Source organism: Melanotaenia boesemani, chromosome 14, assembly GCF_017639745.1.
Source record: "Melanotaenia boesemani isolate fMelBoe1 chromosome 14, fMelBoe1.pri, whole genome shotgun sequence".
Taxonomy (NCBI): Eukaryota; Metazoa; Chordata; class Actinopteri; order Atheriniformes; family Melanotaeniidae; genus Melanotaenia; species Melanotaenia boesemani.
This window is the reverse complement of record NC_055695.1, coordinates 1,218,627-1,245,570: the sequence shown is the minus strand read 5'-3', so window position 1 is coordinate 1,245,570 and position 26,944 is coordinate 1,218,627. Positions and strand designations below refer to the sequence as shown.

The 26,944-nt window shown below is 45.9% G+C and overlaps 3 protein-coding genes across 5 annotated transcripts; 1 reads left to right on the top strand and 2 right to left on the bottom strand.

Moving 5' to 3' along the window:
• Positions 1–335: 335 nt before the first annotated feature.
• LOC121652999 (zinc finger protein 32-like) lies at positions 336–11,007 on the bottom strand. Its single transcript, XM_042006179.1, has 3 exons — positions 10,674–11,007; positions 2,897–5,694; positions 336–2,707 (listed from the first exon to the last, which is right to left on the bottom strand). The coding sequence occupies exons 1-2, from the start codon at positions 10,843–10,845 to the stop codon at positions 4,727–4,729; spliced, it is 1,140 nt and encodes a 379-aa protein (XP_041862113.1). The 5' UTR covers positions 10,846–11,007; the 3' UTR covers positions 336–2,707; positions 2,897–4,726.
• On the top strand, positions 2,206–4,589 carry LOC121653000. The gene is made up of 10 exons (XM_042006180.1): positions 2,206–2,254; positions 2,326–2,425; positions 2,466–2,547; positions 2,897–3,005; positions 3,197–3,276; positions 3,437–3,496; positions 3,577–3,616; positions 3,737–3,796; positions 3,857–3,976; positions 4,576–4,589. The coding sequence occupies exons 1-10, from the start codon at positions 2,206–2,208 to the stop codon at positions 4,587–4,589; spliced, it is 714 nt and encodes a 237-aa protein (XP_041862114.1).
• A 1,001-nt stretch (positions 11,008–12,008) lies between the features above and the next one.
• On the bottom strand, positions 12,009–19,003 carry LOC121652941 (zinc finger protein 829-like). Of its 3 annotated transcripts, XM_042006096.1 has the most exons (3): positions 18,728–19,003; positions 18,416–18,567; positions 12,009–13,090 (listed from the first exon to the last, which is right to left on the bottom strand). In XM_042006096.1, the coding sequence occupies exons 2-3, from the start codon at positions 18,423–18,425 to the stop codon at positions 12,456–12,458; spliced, it is 645 nt and encodes a 214-aa protein (XP_041862030.1). In that variant the 5' UTR covers positions 18,426–18,567; positions 18,728–19,003; the 3' UTR covers positions 12,009–12,455. The 3 variants fall into 3 exon arrangements, with proteins under 3 accessions (XP_041862030.1, XP_041862028.1, XP_041862029.1); XM_042006094.1 differs by lacking the exon at positions 18,416–18,567 and having other exon boundaries at positions 18,728–19,002; XM_042006095.1 differs by lacking the exons at positions 18,416–18,567; positions 18,728–19,003 and adding an exon at positions 13,266–13,769.
• Between the last annotated feature and the right edge of the window lie 7,941 nt (positions 19,004–26,944).

Here is a 26,944-nt window from a genome sequence, read left to right as displayed (position 1 = left end):
TTGTGGTTTTTATCTGTGAAAAGTGATATATGAATAAACCTTCCTCCTCCTCCTGCTACGTAACCTGAAATCAATCAATCAATCAACCTTTATTTCTATAGCACCTTCTCATACCCCAGGGTACCCAAAGTGCTGTACAGATAAAATGACAACAAATAAAACATCAAATCACAATAAAACAAGCAGTTTAAAACAGTAAAACAGACAGATAAAAATATAATTAAATTAAAAGACCTAGCCTAATGATCCCGCTCTCTAGGGTTAAAAGCCGAAGTAAAGAGATAAGTTTTCAAAAGACATTTAAAATGAAACCGATATAAAACCAAACTACGATGTGTAGAAACTCAGTTTATTGATAGAATAAAACATGAGATCAGAGGAACAGGCACAGATGATTGATTACTAACATCAATGACGTTAAATCATTTAATGCATCAGTTTCTGAATATTTGTGGAAGATCTGCACTGAAACCATTTTTCATAGCAAACGCATTTATACAGCACCTTTTACAATGTCACACCATTGTTGTCAGTTTCACCTCTAGACTCTGAAACAAGCTGATGTCATTACAAAACCAATGGAAATACCAGGAGCTCTTTAAATAAACTAAAACTCAGTCAGAAATCATAAAGACATGAAATGACACAGAATACAAGAACAAGAAAATCTGGAGAAAGTTTACATTTACACCCAAACTCTAACGGTATTCGGGGGGATGTTGTGGACGTTTTCTATCAGTAAGTCTTTATTTTTTTACATCATAACCTGCTGAACCTCTATCCCTGAACCAACTCAGGTGACAAACTAACAGAATTTGCCCTCACGTTGCTTCAACGCCAACCTCTTACATGTGAGAGAAGATCCCCTCCGACCACCAGATTAACAGCTCCGCCCATATGTGTTTGATATTCCCATCAAAATAATGAGATTTAAATTAAAGAGACTAAAGTTTCCCAGTAAACCTGCCACGGCGGCTCAGACTGATCTCTGGACCCGATGGTGAGGCTCTGTTAGACTTCCGTTGGCCACGCTGTTCACTGATTAATGAATCACGTTTTTATTACAGAACCCTCTAGGAAGGTCGGAGAAAGGATAGGTGGGTACGATTTAAAACTTCAACGAGAAAATACAAGTCAGCTGGACAACATTTGTCCACACTATCCAGACCTGCTCAAGAACCAATCAGATTTAGATTAGGTGGGTTTACGGGAACTCCAAGGTGTCTTCCTGGAGAAGGAAAAGACGTCTGCTTTGATCTAAGGTTCTTAAATGTTTTATTTATCCAACCGACTCAGCTTCAGGAAGTTGTGACGGTCGCCAGGCCATGACCAGACGTCGTAGTTAAAAACACGAAGAATCTCAGCCTCCTCGCACAGTGATTGGTTACACTCATCTTAATCCCCCTTTACACCACTTCTTCCCATTCAGGGTCACAGAGAAGCTGGACAGGTGTCCAGTCCATCGCAGGTGAGAGACAGGAAAACCTGGACAGGTGTCCGGTCCATCGCAGGTGAGAGACAGGTACACCTGGACAGGTGTCCGGTCCATCGCAGGTGAGAGACAGGTACACCTGGACAGGTGTCCGGTCCATCGCAGGTGAGAGACAGGTACACCTGGACAGGTGTCCGGTCCATCGCAGGTGAGAGACAGGTACACCTGGACAGGTGTCCGGTCCATCGCAGGTGAGAGACAGGAAAACCTGGACAGGTGTCCGGTCCATCGCAGGTCAGAGACAGGTACACCTGGACAGGTGTCCGGTCCATCGCAGGTGAGAGGCTGTTCAAACCCCTCCCCTGAGGCTTGAACCGCCTCACCACTATGCAACATGACTGGTTACAGATTTGAGGAATCTGATTGGTTCTTCTGGTAAAATGTGTGACAAATGTTTGGTAAAACTGACTCATAGATTTCTACCCGAACCAGAGATACGAGGTACAAGACTTCTGTTCCTACTCTGGCTCCTTACTACTGCAACATGGTCCATCCAAAAGAGGACGTACTCCTTTGCTCCAGTCTTCCAGATTATGCTGCATCTGCTGTTTTTGTTCATTTCTCCTCAGTAATTCACACGAATGACAGAGAACATGATTTAACTATCAGATATGATATTAGGTTATATATATGTTCCAGATTATTCTGCAGAACATTTTCTAAGAACCAGATCCAGTTCCACGAATCATCTCTCTCATCACTGAACCTGGACCATGGATACTTTCTACCTGGATCTCATTGAGGAGACCAGACCTACTGGAGGTCAACTGTCCTTACTGGCGGTCTACTGTCCCTACTGGAGGCCTACTGGAGGTCTACTGCCCCTACTGGAGGTCCACTGTCCTTACTGGAGGTCCACTGTCCCTACTGGAGGTCTACTGTCCCTAATGGAGGTCTACTGCCCCTACTGGAGATCCACTGTCCCTACTGGAGGCCTACTGTCCCTATTGGAGGACTACTGTCCATACTGGAGGTCTACTGCCCCTACTAGAGGTCCACTGTCCCTACAGGAGGCCTACTGTCCCTATTGGAGGACTACTGTCCCTACTGGAGGTCTACTGCTCCTATTGGAGGACTACTGCCCCTACTGGAGGTCCACTGTCCCTACTGAAGGTCTACTGCCCCTACTGCAGGCCTACTGCCTCTAATGGAGGTCCAATGCACCTACTAGAGGTCTACTGTCCCTACTGGAGGTCTACTGTCCCTATTGGAGGACTACGGCCCCTACTGGAGGTCCAATGCCCCTACTAGAGGTCCACTGTCCCTACTGGAGGCCTACTGTCCCTATTGGAGAACTACTGCCCATACTGGAGGTCCAATGCCCCTACTAGAGGTCTACTGGCCCTAATGGAGGTCCACTGCCCCTACTGGAGGTCCAATGCCCCTACTGGAGGTCTACTGCACCTACTGGAGGTCTACTGCCCCTATTGGAGGTCCACTGTCCCTACTGGAGGTCTACTGTCCCTAATGGAGGTCTACTGCCCCTACTGGAGGTCCACTGTCCTTACTGGAGGTCTACTGTCCCTACTGGAGGACTACTGGAGGTCTACTGCCCCTACTGGAGGTCCACTGTCCCTACTGGAGGCCTACTGTCCCTATTGGAGGACTACTGCCCCTACTGGAGGTCTTCTGCCCCTATTGGAGGACTACTACCCCTACTGGAGGTCCAATGCCCCTACTAGAGGTCTACTGCCCCTACTGGAGGTCTACTGTCCCTATTGGAGGACTACTGCCCCTACTGGAGGTCAACTGCCCCTACTAGAGGTCCACTGTCCCTACTGGAGGTCCACTGCCCCTACTGGAGTTCTACTGGCCCTAATGGAGATCCACTGTCCCTACTGGAGGCCTACTGTCCCTATTGGAGGACTACTGTCCATACTGGAGGTCTACTGCCCCTATTGGAGGTCCACTGTCCCTACTGGAGGTCTACTGTTCCTAATGGAGGCCTACTGCCCCTACTGGAGGTCCACTGTCCCTACTGGAGGACTACTGCCCCTACTGGAGGTCCACTGTCCCTACTAGAGGTCCACTGTCCCTAATGGAGGTCCACTGTCCCTACTGGAGGTCCACTGTCCCTACTGGAGGTCTACTGTCCCTACTGGAGGACTACTGTCCCAACTGGAGGTCTACTGCCTCTACTGTAGGTCCAATGCCCCTACTGTAGGTCCACTGCCCCTACTGGAGTTCTACTGGCCCTACTGGAGATCCACTGTCCCTACTGGAGGCCTACTGTCCCTATTGGAGGACTACTGTCCATACTGGAGGTCTACTGCCCCTATTGGAGGTCCACTGTCCCTACTGGAGGTCTACTGTTCCTAATGGAGGCCTACTGCCCCTACTGGAGGTCCAATGCCCCTACTGGAGGACTACTGCCCCTACTGGAGGTCTACTGTCCCTACTGGAGGTCTACTGGGATGAGTGTTCCTCACAATCTGAGTAAAACCTCCATTTTCCACGGCTTAGTCCGACTGCTGCTCAGTCTGAGTGCGACCTTACTCGGGTTGAGGCAGAGATGGAGGCCATCATTTAGGAAGCAACACCAAACACAAGGGCACCTGGTGAGAACCACCAGTAAAAACTTTTCTGTCTGTGGGTGGACCTGTGGACCAGGCTGGGGGAAGAACACAGGCAATGCCCACAAAGCCACATCTTTAAATCAGTATATAAAGATATGGTACAGGAAATGGAATACCAGCCACCACAATGTGATGATTGCTTCTAACACATACTAATATTTATGCTGAATATTATTATGGATCTTGATGTTATGGATAGAATTGTTAATGTTCCTTCTACTAATTTACAGCTTTATTATAGCATCATGTGCTGCTTGGGATGGAATGAAATAGTATTATATAGACTGAGTACTATAGCCATTATTATTACTACCATAGTAATTAATTACTGTACTCTTATAAATGATAATAAAAATATTATCATTACTGTTATTGTTGTATGATTATTATTTCTATATAGCTGCAGGACAAAAATGTCATTTTTACGGAGATACTGATGGTAATACAGAATATTCTCATCACTAATGTTGATGTAAAGATGATGTAATGCCTAGTGGTCCTTATCAGTAATGAATGACTGATCGTTGTAATCTACTGGGTGGCATTAGATTCGCTCCTTCTCTAAATCATTCCTCATGGAGACGGAGTTCAGGTCAGTTCGCTGTGAATCAACTGACCAGCATGAAACGCTTCAACAAGCTCCTCCCAGGATCCGCGGCTACGTCTCGCTCAACGACGGCTTCTCGCCCGTGTGAATATGAGTTTTCAGAGTTCCTCTATGTCTGAAAGACTTGCCACACGTTTCACAGAAGTACGGCTTCTCACCCGTGTGAATCCTCATGTGCAGTTTCAACGTAGATCTATGCCGAAAACTTTTACTGCACATTTTGCAAAGGTATGGCTTCTCACCTGTGTGGGTTCGTATGTGGTCCAGTAAAGTATCGCCACGCCTGAAGCTTCTCCCACACCTGTCACAGAAGTAGGACTTCTCCCCCGTGTGCGTTCTCATGTGGCACAGCAGAGTGTCGCTACGCCTGAAACCCTTCCCGCAGGTTTTACAACAGTACGCCTTCTCGTCTTTGTGACTTTTCATGTGTGCCAGCAAATCCACCTTATACCTGAAACTCTGACCACATTCACAAGAGTACAGGTTCTCACCTGTGTGGATCCTCACATGAACGTTTAGGGAGGAGATCTGACTGAATCTTCTCCCACAGGTGCTGCAGGAAAACGGCTTCTCACCTGTGTGGATTCTGTAATGCGTCTTCAGTTTGGAACTAAACTTAAAGAATTTTCCACAAACATCACATGAGACAGACTTTTGCTCCGAGTTACACCGACTCTCTGCCATGGGAGAGTCCTCTGCAGCGTCCGTGCGATGCACCTGTTCCTCCCCGGATGACGGCAGGTCTTCGTGGTTGCTTCCCTCCCGTTCTGGGCTCTCAGCTGGACGACAGCTCTGAGGGAGAAGCTGGTCACTGGCTGGTTCACATTCCGTAAAGGTTTCCGTCTCCTGCTTCAGGACCAGCTGCTCTCCTTCCCGACCGCTGCAGACTTCCTCCGGTTCCTCTTTAATCTTTGGAGGTTCTGGGTTCTCGCCGTCCAGACTAGAGCTCCTCTCCTTGCTACAGGGCTGCTGGTCACTACGAACCATGGAATCCCTACTGTCCTGTTGATTTAGAAGGTCTGGAAGGAATAAGGGACACAAGAAAATATTGTCAGGATTAGGTTTTGGAAATAATCCGATCTGGTTCATTCCGTCTACTCTGGTTATAAAATCTCTCTTTTCTTTTTTTATCAGACGACCCGACAGAAAGGAAAAGAGATGTTTTAGGTTGTGGAAGTGCATCTGTTACACATGCAATACATTTTTTTATTTTTAAGTATAAACGAGTGAAAAGTGCCATCATCAGCAGGCTCTGTCATGATTTTATCATCATTTAAGTGAAGTCTTCTAGATCAGTGGTTCCCAACCTGGGGTCCAGGACCCCCCAAGGGGGTCCCCCAAAAAGCACAGAGGGTCCCCGAGGCTTAGACCATTCAAATCCATTGTGATTAATGTCCACACAGTCCCTATTTTAAGAAAAAAAGTAAGGCTATATGTTGTTAATTTAACTAGCTTTATGGAAGGACAGGACTCAGCCAGAATACAGTTTTCATGGTGAGCATCTCACTTCTGAAAGTATAAAACCAGCATGGTTTCAGGGCGGAGTTAGGCTTAGGGGGTCCATGGCTTTTTAGTATTTGCATGAAGGGGGTCCTCAAGGAAAATAGTTTGGGAACCCCTGCTCTAGATCAGTGTTCGGCAACTAATGCTGCCAAGAATACCTGGCAGGTTACACTGATGTAAAGAAATTATTACAAGACTCCTGGTGCAGAGACATGATGCTGTTTACAGCAGGTCTGATTCAGAGCAAGATGCTGGGAGCTGGGACTGATGCTGGGAGCTGGGACTGATGCTGGGAGCTGGGACTGATGCTGGGACTGATAGAGGGGTCTAAAAACTCGGCTTAAAAACTCGTTAAGTAACACTGAAAAAATTAGGGATGCATGATAACCATATTGATACCGATAACTAATAACCAATAAACACAATTAAGATCATGACATCAACACTAACTAAACCTAAGACTTTACTGTTTATATGAAGAGGCGATTTTTCCAGTGAGAAACTTTTAGCATGCCTCTCAAACATTTTCTAAGGATATCAAACAGAACTATTTGATATAATGTGTGAATACATTTGGCTTTATACTTGGATGGAAAACACACATCAGCAACGTACCGGCAGCTCTGCATCGTAAACCGAGGCTCTAAGTGATGAATCAGACGAGAAAAGCCTCCGTCCTCAGCGAGGGTAAAGTTCTGGTCATCAAGCGCCATCATCCTTATTCCGTGGGTCATGTCTGGCAAACTTCTTGAATATCTCAAACACCTCACGGATGTCTGTCAGTCCCGGTGGCTTCTTTGCAGTTGGCTTTAAGTTGAGTCTTTAGCAGCCCGGGCGTCCTCAAACGCTTCCCAAACTCGGTCGAAATGATGTTTCAGGTAGCTCCTCGTGGAACTTGTTTAGAACAGTTATTGCAAATAACCAGCAAACTGAAAGATTGCCACACCACTAACGCCATGTTCTCTGTTGTCAATCTTAAGCACGCTGTGCTGCATTCACGGGGTGATGGAAATTCCCATGTTTGCCAGTCGTGCTTCCAGCCTTTTCAAGTTCACGCTTCTATTGTAACATGTTGAAAAATACACTGGATGTCGGTTCAAGTCAGTAACTCAAGTTTTCTGGTTAGATAACAAATAAAAAAAAACTACCAAAACTACAACCGAGTTTTAACGAGTTGTCTTCCAACATGAGGGTTGTTCCTACATTTTTCCCCATCAGAAAGATTTTCTCTTTTTATGCCAACGTCACATGAACGCAGCATCCACTGCAGACCAATCAGGTCTCAGAGTATAAGGGGAGCCCTGTGGTGCTGACAAAAATATGTTATCAGGTAAATCATTATAATATCGGACTTATCGGAATGACGTAATAATTTCCTGTTATCAACCCGATAATTATCAGGTGATAGTTATTGTGCATCCCTAAAAAAATTGTGCCCACCTGGTACCTGTTGTAGGGGGAGGGGCTGCCTGTTGCAGTGCCTGTTGAAAATGGGTAGAGGCGACTGGTCCTTGCCTTATAGGGCATTAAAGTATCAATACCCATGCTTACTAATATCTAATTCAATATTAAATTTTTAGTAGTGATACTACTGTGAACACAGTTCACCCTGAAACCCACAAATGCTCCATCATGCAGAGAAGAAGCCAGATGTGAACAGGATCCAGAACCAGCTTCTTCCGTCTTCTCTGGACCAAAGCTTATTTAAAATGGTCTGAGGCAAAGTGGAAACCTGGATGAAGATGTGAACTAGTTTGTGGAAAGCATGGACGGTGTGTCCTGCAGACTAAAGAGGAGAGGGAGCATCCAGCTTGTTATCAGTGGACAGGTGAAAAGCTGCATCTCTGATGGGATGGGGCTGCATTAGTGCCTATGGCGTGGGCAGCTTCCACATCTGTGAAGCTCCATCAATGCTGAAAAGTACATGGAGGTTTTAGAGCAACATCTGCTCCCATCCAGACAACGTCTCTTTCAGGGAAGACCTTGCAGATTTCAGCAAGATGATGCTGAACCACATCCTGCATCCATCACAGCAGCATGGCTTCACAGGAGAAGAGTCCGGCTGCTGAACTGGCCTGCCTGCAGTCCAGACCTTTCACCAGTACACAACATCTGGAGCATCATGGAAGCAGAAATCCAGCAACCAAGGTCCAGGACTGTAGAGCAGCTAGAATCCTGCATCAGACCAGAATGGGACAACATTCCTCTCCTAAAACTCCAGCAACTGGTCTCCTCATGTCCCAGATGTTTCCAGACATGTTAGAAGAAGAGATGCTACACCATGCTGAACACCACCCTGGAACTACTTTTTACACCGTGCTGAACACCACCCTGGAACTACTTTTTACACCGTGCTGAACACCACCCTGGAACTACTTTTTACACCGTGCCGAACATCACCCTGGAACTACTTTTTACACCGTGCCGAACGTCACCCTGGAACTACTTTTTACACCGTGCCGAACATCACCCTGGAACTACTTTTTACACCGTGCCGAACATCACCCTGGAACTACTTTTTACACCGTGCCGAACGTCACCCTGGAACTACTTTTTACACCGTGCCGAACATCGCCCTGGAACTACTTTTTACACCGTGCCGAACATCGCCCTGGAACTACTATTTACACCGTGCCGAACATCGCCCTGGAACTACTTTTTACACCGTGCCGAACATCGCCCTGGAACTACTTTTTACACCGTGCCGAACATCGCCCTGGAACTACTTTTTCACCGTGCCGAACATCGCCCTGGAACTACTTTTTACACCGTGCCGAACATCGACCTGGAACTACTTTTTACACCGTGCCGAACATCACCCTGGAACTATTACACCGTGCCGAACATCACCCTGGAACTACTTTTTACACCGTGCCGAACATCACCCTGGAACTATTACACCGTGCCGAACATCGCCATGGAACTACTTTTTACACCATGCCGAACATCGCCCTGGAACTACTTTTCACACCGTGCCGAACATCACCCTGGAACTATTACACCGTGCCGAACATCACCCTGGAACTACTTTTTACACTGTGCTGAACGTCACCCTGGAACTACTTTTTACACCGTGCCGAACGTCACCCTGGAACTACTTTTTACACCGTGTTGAACGTCAACCTGGAACTACTTTTTACACCGTGCCGAACATCGCCATGGAACTACTTTTTACACCGTGCCGAACATCACCCTGGAACTACTTTTTACACCGTGCCGAACGTCACCCTGGAACTACTTTTTACACCGTGTTGAACGTCAACCTGGAACTACTTTTTACATCGTGCCGAACATCGCCATGGAACTACTTTTTACACCGTGCCGAACGTCAACCTGGAACTACTTTTTACACCGTGCCGAACGGCAACCTGGAACTACTTTTTACACCGTGCCGAACATCACCCTGGAACTACTTTTTACACCGTGCCGAACATCACCCTGGAACTACTTTTTACACCGTGCCGAACATCGCCATGGAACTACTTTTTACACCGTGCCGAACATCACCCTGGAACTACTTTTTACACCGTGCCGAACATCACCCTGGAACTACTTTTTACACCATGCCGAACATCACCCTGGAACTACTTTTTACACCGTGCCGAACATCACCCTGGAACTACTTTTTACACCGTGCCGAACATCACCCTGGAACTACTTTTTACACCATGCCGAACATCACCCTGGAACTACTTTTTACACCGTGCCGAACATCGCCATGGAACTACTTTTTACACCGTGCCGAACATCACCCTGGAACTACTTTTTACACCGTGCCGAACATCACCCTGGAACTACTTTTTACACCATGCCGAACATCACCCTGGAACTACTTTTTACACCGTGCCGAACATCACCCTGGAACTACTTTTTACACCGTGCCGAACATCGCCATGGAACTACTTTTTACACTGTGCCGAACATCACCCTGGAACTACTTTTTACACCGTGCCGAACATCACCCTGGAACTACTTTTTACACCATGCTGAACATCACCCTGGAACTACTTTTTACACCGTGCCGAACATCACCCTGGAACTACTTTTTACACCGTGCCGAACATCGCCATGGAACTACTTTTTACACTGTGCCGAACATCACCCTGGAACTACTTTTTACACCGTGCCGAACATCGCCATGGAACTACTTTTTACACTGTGCCGAACATCACCCTGGAACTACTTTTTACATATGGTGAAACGTCTCAGTTTCATCATGTGTGTTTTGTGGACAGTAAAGAAATAATTTTATGTTACAGGAGAAATGTTTTTTACTCTACACACAACAATACACTTTAGAATGAAATATAATCCGGGTTTTCCAGGTGAGGACATCACTTTTTTCTGTCAGGTTTACCTGCTGTCTCAACATCTTCTACATGGAGGTGGTTCATCACCCGATCTGTGTCATGTTCAACTTCTCCTCGGTGTGTGGTGCACGGAGGAGGCACCAGAACCAGATCTGGGTCCATCACACCATCGCAGTGTAACATACCTATCGGGTTTAGGTGGATGTGAGGTTTCCAGGTGACATCCAGCAGTCTGCGCTGACGATCGATCTCTTCTTCGTACTGGACGATGGTTTTTTCAAACTCTGTGAATATTTCTTCAGCAGCAGCAGTTAGTCGCGCGCTGATAAACTCTCTCAGATGCTGAACTGAAGACATTGTTGCTGAAACACACTCACACACTCCGCTCACACACCTAACTTCTCCCTGCAGCCGCTTCCTGCTAACTTCTTCCGGATCTACGCGTCCGGGCAGAAACGCCGACTCATCTTTTCTGTTCCGGCTTCTAACAGAATCTTTGCCGCATATTTAAACAGGAGAATTTAAAATTCTTCCCGGGATTTCACAGGGAGCCAACGAAGTTAGGCTAAAACTGGAGACATAGGATCCACCAGAACCCGGCTGCAGATTCAGGATCAGCTGGAGACTTTTCAGGACGGGTCCAGGAGAGAAGAATATTTTCAGTAGTTCAGTCTAAGCACAGACCAGTTTTTCCTCATCATGCTTACTCCCTCGTGTCAGAACAAGATCAGGAGCGAGATTGTGAGAATGAGGTCTGTGGACTTTTTGTGGAAATAGAAGACAAAGCTCTGCAACCACATTCTACCCTGCAGGAAGTCAGGAAAGAATAAATAAAGGAATGATATTTATTATCTTACAGGACAATCCTTTTATCGTAGACCAGAGATGTCTAACTCTGCTCCTCGTGTGTTCAAACAGGGAACATCTAAAAACCTGCAGGACCAGGACCGGTTATCCCTGGTGTAGACCTACAACCTGCCTACTACACAGAGATGACTGCTGGAGATGACTACTTTCTCTCCAAGTGACTGAAATAGTGCTTCCAGAATTTTCCAGATTACTGCAACATGTTAAATAAGTCAGGTGTAATCCTGGAGAGGAACGAAGATTTATGCAGAACCTGAAATCAGCAGAACATTCCCACCAAAGCAAGATGTTTCATTTATTATGCAGAAGAAAGTTTAAGTAACACAGCGTCAGTGTCGGAGCAGCTGCTGCACATCTGTCGACTACTTCATTCGTTTTAAACCAAAACAGCCTGAATAAAACACAAATTAACTATAGCTACTATTATCAGGTCCGAGGAGGTAGAGGTGGAGGCAGAGGAGGAGGTGGAGGAGGAGGTTGCAGTTCTACACACGACTGACGAACACAGCAGGGTTATTGTGGGCTTCTTTGTGAGGTGTACCAGGTTTTTCCTCCCCTCTTGTTGCCTCCACCGTCCTGAAACGGACTCGGAGGTCTGGACTCGGAGGTGAATAAAAGTGAGGAGTAAAAGTTTTTAACAGATGGGAAATTTCGTTTTCTTCAGGCATTTATTGAGTCACACCACAGTAATCACATGTATTTAAATCAGTGAAACACAAGAACCCGGACGGCTTCCAGACTCGGTTTCCTGCTTTTAACACGTCTTAGTAAAGATTTAGAACGAAGCTGCTCACACACACGGCAGCTTTCCATACTTATGAAGGAAAAACACGTCTGATATTAAAGAAAAAAGTCTGTGACATAAAACAGGAGAAAGCAGGAACGTCTCGGCTTTACTGCAGGTCCAGAGATCCAGACGAGTGTGGAAGGAAGGCGGATTATTGTATTTGCTTGTGTTCGTGCTGGAGAAGCTTTCTGCAGGATCCAGAGCTCAGCACAGGATTTAGTACGAGCTCGTGTGGAGACGTGAGGGATGACGGCGATCTGCCACACTGTCGTTACGTCAGAAAACTCCTCCAGGATTTGCTTCCCAGCATGCTTCAGTACCACTTCTGGCCCAAGTGAGTCCTGATGTGGGAATTTAAATGGCTTTTCCGTGTGAAACCTTTCCCGCACATTTTGCAGGAATACGGCTTCTCGTCCGTGTGAATTCTCACGTGCACGTTTAAAGAGCTGCGCTGGGTGAAATTTTTCCCACAGATTTTGCAGGAAAAGGGCTTCTCGCCCGTGTGGATGATTTGATGTCGTTCCATCAGGGACCTAAACTTAAAGGTTTTCCCACAAACATCGCAGCTGAAGGACGCAGGAGGACCCTGGCTGTCCCACACGGGGGACCGGTCCACATCGGCTTCTCTGCTCGATCTGGACCCGTCATGCCTGCTTCCTTCCTGCTCTCCGCTCTCGGCTTCAGACGAGTTCTGAGAGACCAGCCGGTCACTGGCTGGTTCTGATTCGCTGTTATCACTCTGGATATAAATGGGCGTTATGATGAAAGTGTCCGTCTCCTGCTTCAGAGCCAGCTGCTCCTCATCCTCACTGTTGCAGGGTTCCTCCTGTTCCTCTTTAATCTGTGGAAGATCTGGTTCCTCCAGATCCGAGCTGGAGTTCTCCTGTTTTAAGAGCTCCTGGTCCACAAGAACCTCCTCCACTTTATAGCCATGCTGCTGTGGGAAGTCTGGAGGGAAGAGAGAAAAGAGGTTAGCAACGCGATGTGGTGGTCAGCAAGAAGCTTCCTGGTTCAAATAAAAATGTGATGAAATCACATAAGACAACCGAATCACGCCTAGAGTACAACTAAAGTACAACTACACATGATAATGGTGAAGGACACCGTCAGTCCAGAGTCAGACCCTGAAATACGCGTTCAACCCCAAAGAGGACTTTCTTCATCTCACAGACGTGTACTTCAGCGGTCATTTCGCTTCTACGGCTGGACACGGGTCGCCGTAGGTCGACAGAGCCGCCATGTAGGTCCTGGCAGGTCATCCATTTCCAGCTGGACTGAACGAGGAACGATGAACGATGAACGATGCCTGGATTTCTGGAATTCTGCAGGTCTGCAGGTCAGAGCGGGACAAGGCGGAAACTCTGGATTTACCCGAGTCGGTAAATACATCTGGTTCGATTTCAGCCACTTGTACTTCTATACAGCCGTTATCCAGCCGGTATGAGCTGATACTCAGGGTTACGACAACATTTATCATAGTACTACAGGGTTACTACATCATTTATCATAGTACTACAGGGTTACTACAACATTTATCACAGTACTACAGGGTTACTACAACATTTATGACAGTACTACAGGGTTACGACAACATTTATCATAGTACTACAGGGTTACTACATCATTTATCATAGTACTACAGGGTTACTAAAAGATTTATCACAGTAATACAGGGTTACTACAGCATTTATGACAGTACTACAGGGTTACTACATCATTTATCATAGTACTACAGGGATACTACAGCATTTATCATAGTACTACAGGGTTACTACAGCATTTATCATAGTACTACAGGGTTACTACATCATTTATCATAGTACTACAGGGTTACTACAGCATTTATCACAGTACTACAGGGTTACTACAACATTTATCACAGTAAGACAGGGTTACTACAACATTTATCACAGTAAGACAGGGTTACGACAACATTTATCACAGTACTACAGGGTTACTACAACATTTATGACAGTACTACAGGGTTACGACAACATTTATCATAGTACTACAGGGTTACTACATCATTTATCATAGTACTACAGGGTTACTAAAAGATTTATCACAGTAATACAGGGTTACTACAGCATTTATGACAGTACTACAGGGTTACTACATCATTTATCATAGTACTACAGGGATACTACAGCATTTATCATAGTACTACAGGGTTACTACATCATTTATCATAGTACTACAGGGTTACTACAGCATTTATCACAGTACTACAGGGTTACTACAACATTTATCACAGTAAGACAGGGTTACTACAACATTTATCACAGTACTACAGGGTTACGACAACATTTATCACAGTACTACAGGGTTACTACATCATTTATCATAGTACTACAGGGTTACTACATCATTTATCATAGTACTACAGGGTTACTACAGCATTTATCACAGTACTACAGGGTTACTACAACATTTATCACAGTAATAAAGGGGTTACTACAACATTTATCACAGTACTACAGGGTTACGACAACATTTATCATAGTACTACAGGGATACTACAGCATTTATCATAGTACTACAGGGTTACTACAGCATTTATCATAGTACTACAGGGTTACTACATCATTTATCATAGTACTACAGGGTTACTACAGCATTTATCACAGTACTACAGGGTTACTACAACATTTATCACAGTACTACAGGGTTACGACAACATTTATCACAGTACTACAGGGTTACTACATCATTTATCATAGTACTAAAGGGTTACTACATCATTTATCATAGTACTACAGGGTTACTACAGCATTTATCACAGTACTACAGGGTTACTACAACATTTATCACAGTAAGACAGGGTTACTACAACATTTATCACAGTAATACAGGGTTACTACAACATTTATCACAGTACTACAGGGTTACGACAACATTTATCATAGTACTACAGGGTTACTAAAAGATTTATCACAGTAATACAGGGTTACTACAGCATTTATGACAGTACTACAGGGTTACTACATCATTTATCATAGTACTACAGGGTTACTACAACATTTATCACAGTACTACAGGGTTACTACAGCATTTATCACTGTACTACAGGGTTACTACAACATTTATCACAGCACTACAGGGTTACTACAACATGTATCATAGTACTACAGGGTTACTACAACATTTATCATAGTACTACAGGGTTACTACAACATTTATCATAGTACTACAGGCTTACTACAACATTTATGACAGTACTACAGGGTTACTACAAAATTTATCATAGTACTACAGGGTTACTACAACATTTATCATAGTACTACAGGGTTACTACAACATTTATCATAGTACTACAGGGTTACTACAACATTTATCATAGTACTACAGGGTTACTACAACATTTATCATAGTACTACAGGGTTACTACAACATTTATCACAGTACTACAGGGTTACTACAGCATTTATCACTGTACTACAGGGTTACTACAACATGTATCATAGTACTACAGGGTTACTACAACATTTATCATAGTACTACAGGGTTACTACAACATTTATCATAGTACTACAGGGTTACTACAACATTTATCATAGTACTACAGGGTTACTACAACATTTATCATAGTACTACAGGGTTACTACAACATTTATCATAGTACTACAGGGTTACTACAACATTTATCATAGTACTACAGGGTTACTACAACATTTATCATAGTACTACAGGGTTACTACAACATTTATCACAGTACTACAGGGTTACTACAGCATTTATCACTGTACTACAGGGTTACTACAACATGTATCATAGTACTACAGGGTTACTACAACATTTATCATAGTCCTACAGGGTTACTACAACATTTATCATAGTACTACAGGCTTACTACAACATTTATGACAGTACTACAGGGTTACTACAACATTTATCATAGTACTACAGGGTTACTACAACATTTATCATAGTACTACAGGCTTACTACAACATTTATCATTTATCCTCCTCTCTCTCTCCTTCCATCGCCTCCTCCATCTCCTCCCTCCTCCTCCTCCTCTCCTCTCTCTCCTTCCATCTCCTCCCTCCTCCTCTCTTCTCTCTCTCCTTCCATCTCCTCCTCCTCTCCTCTCTCTCTCCTTCCATCTCCTCCCTCCTCCTCTCTTCTCTCTCTCCTTCCATCTCCTCCTCCTCTCCTCTCTCTCTCCTTCCATCTCCTCCCTCCTCCTCCTCTCCTCTCTCTCTCCTTCCATCGCCTCCTCCATCTCCTCCCTCCTCCCCCTCCTCTCCTCTCTCTCCTTCCATCTCCTCCTCCATCTCCTCCCTCCTCCCCCTCCTCTCCTCTCTCTCCTTCCATCTCCTCCTCCTCTCCTCTCTCTCTCCTTCCATCTCCTCCCTCCTCCTCCTCTCCTCTCTCTCTCCTTCCATCTCCTCCCTCCTCCTCTCTTCTCTCTCTCCTTCCATCTCCTCCTCCTCTCCTCTCTCTCTCCTTCCATCTCCTCCCTCCTCCTCCTCTCCTCTCTCTCTCCTTCCATCTCCTCCCCCCTCCTCCTCTCCTATCTCTCTGCTTCCATCGCTTCCATCGCCTCCTCCATCTCCTCCCTCCTCCTCTTCTCTCTCTCTCTCCTTCCATCTCCTCCTCCTCCTCCTCCCTGTGGTACTCCTTGTGTTCATGGAGTATCGGAGGAGGAGGGAACTAGCGGTTCATGCTGTCTGGGATGTGCTAGCAACATGTTAAATATATGTCTATATAGGAAATATTTATGTGTACATATAGTATTATTATAATTAGTAGTAGTATCATGACTACTATTGTTATTATGTTATTATTATTATTAGAATACTCATACTGTTGTTATTACACTGTTACTTTTACTATCATTATATTATCATCTCAAACCTTCCTAATGTAAAAATTCTATTTTCTACTTTCAATATTTCATCTTATTGTGTTTTTTTGTGTACTATACAGGACTGCTATGACAACTTCATTCCCCATTGGGGATGGATCAGTCAGTCAATCGTCTGTCTATCTATCTATCTATCTATCTTTCTTTCTATCCATCCATCCATCCATCCATCCATCTGGTGGTGAAGGATGGAACATGCTGATGACAGCAGTGTATTTTAATGACAGCAGTGTATTTTAATGACAGCAGCGTATTTTAACGACAGCAGTGTATTTTAATGACAGCAGTGTATTTTAACGACAGCAGTGTATTTTAATGACAGCAGTGTATTTTAATGACAGCAGTGTATTTTAACGACAGCAGCGTATTTTAATGACAGCAGTGTATTTTAATGACAGCAGCGTATTTTAACGACAGCAGCGTATTTTAATGACAGCAGTGTATTTTAACGACAGCAGTGTATTTTAACGACAGCAGTGTATTTTAACGACAGCAGTGTATTTTAACGACAGCAGTGTATTTTAACGACAGCAGTGTATTTTAACGACAGCAGTGTATTTTAACGACAGCAGTGTATTTTAACGACAGCAGTGTATTTTAACGACAGCAGTGTATTTTAATGACAGCAGTGTATTTTAATGACAGCAGCGTATTTTAACGACAGCAGCGTATTTTAATGACAGCAGTGTATTTTAATGACAGCAGCGTATTTTAACGACAGCAGCGTATTTTAATGACAGCAGCGTATTTTAATGACAGCAGTGTATTTTAATGACAGCAGCGTATTTTAACGACAGCAGCGTATTTTAATGACAGCAGCGTATTTTAATGACAGCAGTGTATTTTAACGACAGCAGTGTATTTTAACGACAGCAGCGTATTTTAACGACAGCAGTGTATTTTAATGACAGCAGTGTATTTTAATGACAGCAGTGTATTTTAATGACAGCAGTGTATTTTAATGACAGCAGTGTATTTTAATGACAGCAGTGTATTTTAATGACAGCAGCGTATTTTAATGACAGCAGTGTATTTTAACGACAGCAGCGTATTTTAATGACAGCAGCGTATTTTAACGACAGCAGTGTATTTTAATGACAGCAGTGTATTTTAACGACAGCAGCGTATTTTAATGACAGCAGTGTATTTTAACGACAGCAGTGTATTTTAACGACAGCAGTGTATTTTAACGACAGCAGTGTATTTTAACGACAGCAGCGTATTTTAACGACAGCAGTGTATTTTAATGACAGCAGTGTATTTTAACGACAGCAGTGTATTTTAATGACATGTTGGCCTTTCTTTCAAACTGCTGTCAGTGATGTCAGACGATGCTGGATGATGATCTAACGCGGCAGATGATGCAGATCTACATAGAAGTACATTACATGCTGCATTTACTGACCCTTGGACATCTGAGATTGTGAAGGTCATTTACTCCAAATATTCATTAGCCATTGATTGTCTGTTCTTGTGGTGGCACGTGGCGGACCTGCCAGACTTTAGAGGTGACCTGAGCTGTTGATAAAACCAGATCTCTTCCACACCTGTAGTTCTCTGTGATGATGGATGAGACACGAGACGTGGAAGAGACGGTTCGTTTAAAACGTCTCGGATTTGACATGATGAACAACCAGTAATGTAACAGCACAATAACCTAAAAATAATGGAGACGCCATTTTTTCATGTGTCTGAGTGTATTAGTAGTGTTACATACGTGCAGCGTGCAGGTGTGTGTGAGGTTTCCAGGTGACATCCAGCAGTCTGCGCTGACGATCGATCTCTTCTTCGTACTGGACGATGGTTTTTTCAAACTCTGTGAATATTTCTTCAGCAGCAGCAGTTAGTCGCTCCCTGATAAACTCTCTCAGATGCTGAACTGAAGACATTGTTGCTGAAACACACTCAGATATTCAGCTCAAAACACAACAAACTCCCTCTGCTAACGCTCCCTGCTAACTTCCGCTGGATCTTCGCTCCGGACAGAAACACTGGCTTGTTTTTTCCGTTCCGCCCACGGTCTTCCTCGGGTTCGCAGAGCAGATGCACCTGGTTTTGTTACCGCCATCTACCGTTCGGCGTCATGCCAGATGGCCTTTGTCTAGTTTAACATGATGCTACTCCTGCTGCAGGTGTACTTCTTGCTCTTGGTGAGAGTATGTTTAACCATCTCTGCCGTTCCACACTCACACCAATGTTATATCAAATCAAATGTATTATTAAACAGACTCAAGTCCATAGAAACATAAAACAGAACAGAGAGAAATAAAATATACATGTAAAATCAAAGAAAGATCCTCAGGATCAGCTGAAAACAGACATCCTGAGTCTGGAGGAGAAACGGGAGCAGCTCTCAGATGGAGCTGAGATGCTTTTTGTGGAAACATCCAGATGTTGCATAAACTTAAACATCAGCTTTCTTAACAGTGCTTGAAGTGTGCTCAGTCCTGCAGTGACAAACGTCTGGCTGGCATCCCTCCTCTGGGAATCCTGAGCTTTATTCTCATTTCACTGTAACTTGTAACTTCTGCATGAAGATTTTATATAAGACGACCACAGAGGGGCGCATAACACGCTTTAAACAAGAACTCTTTAACTGGAGGAGAGCAAAGACTAAATTTACGTGCAACAGTGTTTGCTTGTGCATATAATTTACAACATTGTCTGTATTCATCATCATCATCATCACTCATATTATCTTTAAAAAAACACCAAAGTATTTAATCTTTTGGCTGACTTGAAGTCTTGTATTAAACAGTTTAAACTCAGGAAAATTAAGCAGTTTATCTTGCTTGATAACATTATTGTGATTTTGAATAAAATAACAATTATACAGCATTAATACTCCTCTTTGGACACCAGATACATCCAAGGTAATAAGAATTGTTTCTAAGAACTTGAATGGAAAAGGGAATTTGATCTGTTACTGATCTAATGGACAGTTCAGGTAAAATATCAGTCCTAAAGACCTGGATGAGATCCTTGTCCATCTGAAAACCTCCACTTGCTGTCTTGACGCCCTGCCAACCGGGTTCTTAAGAATGTTTCAGGATGCATGGCCTTAGATTCTATTCTATTCTATCCTACAGTCATTTAGCAGACGCTTTTATCCAAAGCGACTTACATTTGAGAGCAAGAACAACACAAGCATGAATTCAAACAAGCAGGACGTCATAATTAAGTGATAGTCAGACCACTTTTGAGTCCAGTTGGACCAGGTGCTGTCATGTAGAGCGAGAGGCAGTGCATATAATTTTTTTTTTTTTTAAGTCATTTTATTTAAATACAAGATCACGATTTCATCACATAATATCATCTTGGGCATAAGTGCAGCAGCTTCTTCAGTACTTGGTTGAGCCAAAGAGCTGGACAAATCTTTCTAACTCATTTAGTTAAGCTAAGTGTGGAAATGCTCCTTAAACAACTGAGTCTTTAGCTTGCTTTTAAAAGTGGATAAGGACTCTGCGGATCGGACGGAGTTTGGTAGATCGTTCCACCACCGGGGAACAACAGAGGAGAAGAGTCTAGCTACTGATGTGGCGCCACGTTGTGGTGGGAGCACTAGGCGTCTTTCACTGGCAGAGCGTAACTGTGGAGAGGGAGTGTAGCTCTGGATTAAGGAGTGAAGGTAGACGGGAGCCGTTTGGGTTATTGTTTTGTAAGCCAGAAGCAGAGCTCTGAATCTGATGCGCTGCAACTGGAAGCCAGTGAAGAGCAATTAGCAGCAGAGTGACATGAGCTCTTTTGGGCTGGTTGAAGACCAGACGTGCTGCTGCGTTCTGGATCATCTGCAGAGGTTTAACTGAGCATGCAGGCAGGCCAGCCAGTAAGGAGTTGCAGTAGTCAATGCATGAAATGACCAGAGCCTGGACCAGGAGCTGGGTCGTGTGTTCGGTCAGGTAGGGTCTGATCCTCCTGATGTTGTAGAGCAAATCGGCAAGACCGGGAAACCGAGGCAACATGGTCCTTAAAGGTCAGCTGGTTGTCTACCATGACACCAAGATTCCTGGTAGAAGACGTAGGCACTAGTGTGATTGAGTCAAGCTGCACGCTTATCTGTGGCGGTAAGGAAGGATTGGCTGGAAAGACAATAAGCTCAGTCTTGGACAGATTTAGCTGAAGGTGGCGATCCTTCATTCATGCGGAGATATCACCAACATGCTGATATTCACATTGAGACGTTGTGTCGTCAGGTGGGAAAGAAAAGAAAAGCTGAGTGTCATCTGCATAGCAGTGGTAGGAGAAACCATGAGAGCTAATGATGCACCGAGTGAGGAGGTGTATACTGAAAAGAGAAGAGGGCCAAGCACCGAGCCCTGAGGCACCCCTGTTGTCAGCCCATGTGATCTGGACACTCCCCCTCGCCAAGATACTTTGAAGGCTCTTCCTGTGAGGTAGGACGTAAACCACGAGAGGACAGATCCTGAGATGCCAAGCTCTAAGAGTTTGGAGAACAGTATATGATGGTTTACCGTGTCAAAGGCAGCAGACAGGTCCAGCAGTATAAGGACTGAGGACTGACCAGCGGATCTGGCAAGCCGTAGGGAATCAGTAACTGACAGGAGAGCAGTTTCAGTAGAGCGGCCTTGCCTATAGCCAGACTGATATGGATCAAACAGGTTGTTGTCTTGGAGGAACTGTGAGACCTGACTGAAGACGGCATGCTCTAGTAGTTTAGACATGAATGGAAGCAGTGAGACCGGCCGGTAGTTTCCAACCTGGGCTGGGTTGAGTGTGGGTTTCTTCAGCAGCGGGGAACCTGAGCTTGCTTGAAGGCAGAGGGAAAGACACCGGATTTAAGAGAGGAGGTGATAATATGAGTTACTGCAGGTTTGATTGTAGGTAAAATGCTCTGCAGGATGTCAGAGGGAACAGGATCAAGAGGACAGGTTGTGGGTTTTGAGTTGACTAGAAGTTTAGAGACTTGGTCCTCATTTAGAGAGTGGAAGGAGCAGAGTGAGGCACCAGTAGCTGGTTTGGTAAGGCTGAGTTGGTCAGGCTCAGTGAATTGGTTACTGATGGTAGCGACCTTTTCAGTGAAGTAGGAAGCAAACATTTCTGCAGTCAGCACAGTGGGAGGCTGAGCAGGTGGTGGAGATAGAAGAGAGTTAAACACCATGAACATGTCGTGTGTTGGGAGCATTGCGGATCCTGTTCTGATAAAAGGTTATCTTGGCCGCCTTTAGGCTGAATGTGAAAGTTTCAGGTTTTTGCTGCTACTCAGACAAGTCAGTGTGCTCTTTTGATTTGTGCCACTTTCTTTCTGCAGCCCTGAGTCCGGCTCTGTGATCCCTTAGAGCCTCTGTAAGCCATGGACTGGGAGGATTTTGTCTGGCTGGTTTTGACACCAGAGGACAGAGTTTGTCCAGAGAGGAGGCGAGAGAGGAGCAGAGTGTTTCTGTAGCCTCATTAACAGACAGTAAGGAGAAGTCTGAGTGGGAAGGGAGGGTAGAGTAAACCTCATCAGACAGCTGTGTAGGTCTGAGGGATCTTAAGTTTCTGCGGTAGGACATCATTTTTGGAGCCGCTTGATTGACATGAGGACGGAAGACAGAGAATTTAACCAGGAAGTGGTCAGAGAGGTGCAGTGGGGTGACAGACAGGTCGGCTGTGGAGCAGTTTCTGGTCAGCACCAAATCAAGAGTATTACCAGCTTTGTGTGTTGGAGGAGTCTGAACCAGTTTGAGATTGAAAGAGTAGATGAGAGCCAGAAAGTCAGTTGCTGTGGTTTGCTAATGTGAATGTTCATGTCTCCCATGACAATTAGTGGTGTGCCATCATCAGGAATGTCAGAGAGAATCATGTCCATTTCAGAGACAAACTCAGCTATACTGCCACCCGGAGGCGGTAAATGACCAGAATGTATGCAGTGATGGGTGTAGAGACCTTTACTGCGTGGTACTCAAGTGATGAGCAGTTAGCCATAGGACGGAGAGGTAAAGTTCCACTTTTTAGAAATAAGAAAGCCCGTTCCACCTCCTCATCCAGCTGAGCGAGGTGTTTGGGTAAATTCTGCATTGAGAGAAAGGGCAGCTGGTGTAGCTGTGTTTTCTGGACGGATCCAGGTTTCAGTCAGGGCTAGGACCTGAATGTCAGAGAGATTTATCAATGATCTGATAAATTCTGTTTTGTTCACTGCAGACTGACAGTTCCAGAGACCGAAGGTAACAGAGGGTGTGACTGACGTGCATGCCATTGGAAAGGACAGGTTTTGCGGATTGCGGTGTCTATGGGTGACACGTCTTGGTCTGTACCATATCTGACAGGGATGGTTTGAAGCACATTGTGCGTTAATATAGTTGTGAGGAGTTTTAAGCTCGTGCCCTTGCTCGGTGGACTCGCGCAGGTAGACTCGCAGGTCTTTACCCTCAGTGGTCCTAACCCAACGTGGGCTGATGCCTCGCTGACGCTTCAGCGCACCATGTGTGGTAAAGTACCTGGAGCTGACACAGCTGAGCTCACTTTGCTTGACTGCACCTGGCTGAAACCGCCTCTATCTGCTTTGCCCTGAGCAGTACACAGTGGGTGTGACCAGCGTCACGGCCTGAGCACAGATAGCAGGAACGTTTCAGTCCTGGTGCTGCTGGATCTCAGTCCACCAGAACATCTCACTAGACCGGCTGGAAAACTGGGTCGGACTTCTGCTATTAACTGGTTTGTGTCCTGTTTAAAAGACAGGAACTACTTTGTGTCTTTAGGTAACTATAAATCTGAGTGAACCTAAATAACCTGTGGAGTCCCCCAAGGCTCCATCCTGAAGCCACTGCTGTTCAACATCTACATGCTGCCACTCTCTCACATTATGGAATGTCTGGTTGACGCCCTGGAACCCAGGGTATGGCCCGGGGGCAGGGGGGGTGTAGGGGTTTGAAGGAGGGCTGAGTGGGATTCGGGGGATTATAGGGGGAGGTGCTGGGGTGTGAGACAGGGATGCTTGTATGTTGTGTGTGTGTGTCTGTACTTTGGATGATGTTTGTGTGGATGTGGGGGTATGTTTGTGTGCGTGTGTATGCATGTGTTAGGATGAGTGGGGGTGTGTCTGGGGAGTGAGAGTGGGAGGGTAGGATGCTGTGTGAGTGTTTATATTGTGTGGGTGGGGCTGAGAGGGCATATATGAGTTAGGATGAGCCGGAGTGTGCAAGGAAATAGGTGTGTGCATGTGTTTCTGTGTGTGGTTGGGGTGTTGCCCCGGGGTGGCTGCGCTGGTGGGCTGCTGGCTCGGTGGGTGTTTGGTCAAGGGGGGATGCTTGGGGCTCGCTGTCCTCTGGTCCGCCTGGGGTGTCCCCCACGGGGCATGGTGGGTGGGTTGTGTGTGGCATGACTGTGTGGTGGTAAGTGATTGTGGGTGTGGTGCGGGGGAGGGTGTGAGTGTGGGGTTATAAGGGGTGCAGATTGGAGTAGGTGGGGAGTGGGGCGAGGGGGCCGATAGCACCCTGGTTCCCGGGGTGTGCGGCAGGAACATCGGGGTGTGTGCTGGCCTACGCCGGGTGGCTGTCTGGGGGGGCCGGGTCCTCCTAGGCATGTTGCGGGCCCTCTGCCTTTGGGGGGTGGGGCAGCCACCTCTGGGCTCCTGGGGCCCTGGGCCCTTCACTTGGGCTGCCCTGGGTGGCCGGTCCCTGGTGGGGCCGGTGGCTGCTGATCTTGGCCCACTGGGACCTGTGCCCCGGGACCGTGGGGGGCTCTTGCTGGGGCTCTCCTCTGCCGCCCTTCGGGTGGGGCTGGAGTCGTCTTCGTGGTGGGGTGGCTTGGGTTGGTGCTCCGGGTCTGCTGCTGAGGGCCCGGGCCTCTGGCCCTGGTCTGCCTCTGGTCTCCGTGGAGGCGAGGTCGCATTTGCATGATCTCACTCATCACTCTTCATCACTGATCATTCCTTGTTTCTCATGCTCTGCATGCTGACACAGTCACTGAGTTGTCCAGTGGGTTTTAATACTAAGTGATAATTATTTTTTTTTTATTTTTCCTGTGAGTTAGTATCTGGTCGCTGTTATGTCTTTTTGATTTGGTTATTATTTAAAAACTCTTAATGACTAGTTTTTTCTGTGTGTGTGTTTTTGCTTTTGTAAAAGTTGTAGGAAATGTTCTGGTGTGTTCATGTACAGGTGTAACAGTTTGTTGTCTGGTGATGGTGGATTGAAGGGTCGTTTCCTTCTGTCTGTGATCTTTTTGTCTCCTTTCTTCTTTCCCATTTGCTCTTTTTGCTATTTTCCATCTTTTTCTGGCCCCTCCGGTCAGGTCCAGCAAGATTACATAGATTCCGTGATTCAAAGTGAATAAATAAATAAATGAATCACATTTTTAAGAGGAGCCTTACCCATAGGCCTCCCCTTGGCAGAGCAAATTTGTTCAGCACGATACAGCAACCAGATTATCATTTTGCTGCTATGATGCTGGACAGGACAAGTTAAAAAAAAAAAAGATAACGTATGTGGACTCTGACCGCTGCTGGTTTAACGTCTGTGGACTCTGACCGCTGCTGGTTTAACGTCTGTGGACTCTGACCACTGCTGGTTTAACGTCTGTGGACTCTGACCGCTGCTGGTTTAACGTTTGTGGACTCTGACCGCTGCTGGTTTAACGTTTGTGGACCCTGACCGCTGCTGGTTTAACGTTTGTGGACCCTGACCGCTGCTGGTTTAACGTCTGTGGACTCTGACCGCTGCTGGTTTAACATTTGTGGACCCTGACCGCTGCTGGTTTAACGTCTGTGGACTCTGACCGCTGCTGGTTTAACATTTGTGGACTCTGACCGCTGCTGGTTTAACGTCTGTGGACTCTGACCGCTGCTGGTTTAACGTCTGTGGACTCTGACCGCTGCTGGTTTAACGTTTGTGGACTCTGACCGCTGCTGGTTTAACGTCTGTGGACTCTGACCGCTGCTGGTTTAACGTCTGTGGACTCTGACCGCTGCTGGTTTAACGTTTGTGGACTCTGACCGCTGCTGGTTTAACGTCTGTGGACTCTGACCACTGCTGGTTTAACGTCTGTGGACTCTGACCGCTGCTGGTTTAACGTTTGTGGACCCTGACCGCTGCTGGTTTAACGTCTGTGGACTCTGACCGCTGCTGGTTTAACATTTGTGGACTCTGACCGCTGCTGGTTTAACGTCTGTGGACTCTGACCGCTGCTGGTTTAACGTCTGTGGACTCTGACCGCTGCTGGTTTAACGTTTGTGGACTCTGACCGCTGCTGGTTTAACGTCTGTGGACTCTGACCGCTGCTGGTTTAACGTCTGTGGACTCTGACCGCTGCTGGTTTAACGTTTGTGGACTCTGACCGCTGCTGGTTTAACGTCTGTGGACTCTGACCACTGCTGGTTTAACGTCTGTGGACTCTGACCGCTGCTGGTTTAACGTTTGTGGACCCTGACCGCTGCTGGTTTAACGTCTGTGGACTCTGACCGCTGCTGGTTTAACATTTGTGGACCCTGACCGCTGCTGGTTTAACGTCTGTGGACTCTGACCGCTGCTGGTTTAACATTTGTGGACTCTGACCGCTGCTGGTTTAACGTTTGTGGACCCTGACCGCTGCTGGTTTAACGTCTGTGGACTCTGACCGCTGCTGGTTTAACGTCTGTGGACTCTGACCACTGCTGGTTTAACGTCTGTGGACTCTGACCGCTGCTGGTTTAACGTTTGTGGACTCTGACCGCTGCTGGTTTAACGTTTGTGGACCCTGACCGCTGCTGGTTTAACGTCTGTGGACTCTGACCGCTGCTGGTTTAACATTTGTGGACCCTGACCGCTGCTGGTTTAACGTCTGTGGACTCTGACCACTGCTGGTTTAACGTCTGTGGACTCTGACCGCTGCTGGTTTAACGTTTGTGGACCCTGACCGCTGCTGGTTTAACGTCTGTGGACTCTGACCGCTGCTGGTTTAACATTTGTGGACCCTGACCGCTGCTGGTTTAACGTCTGTGGACTCTGACCGCTGCTGG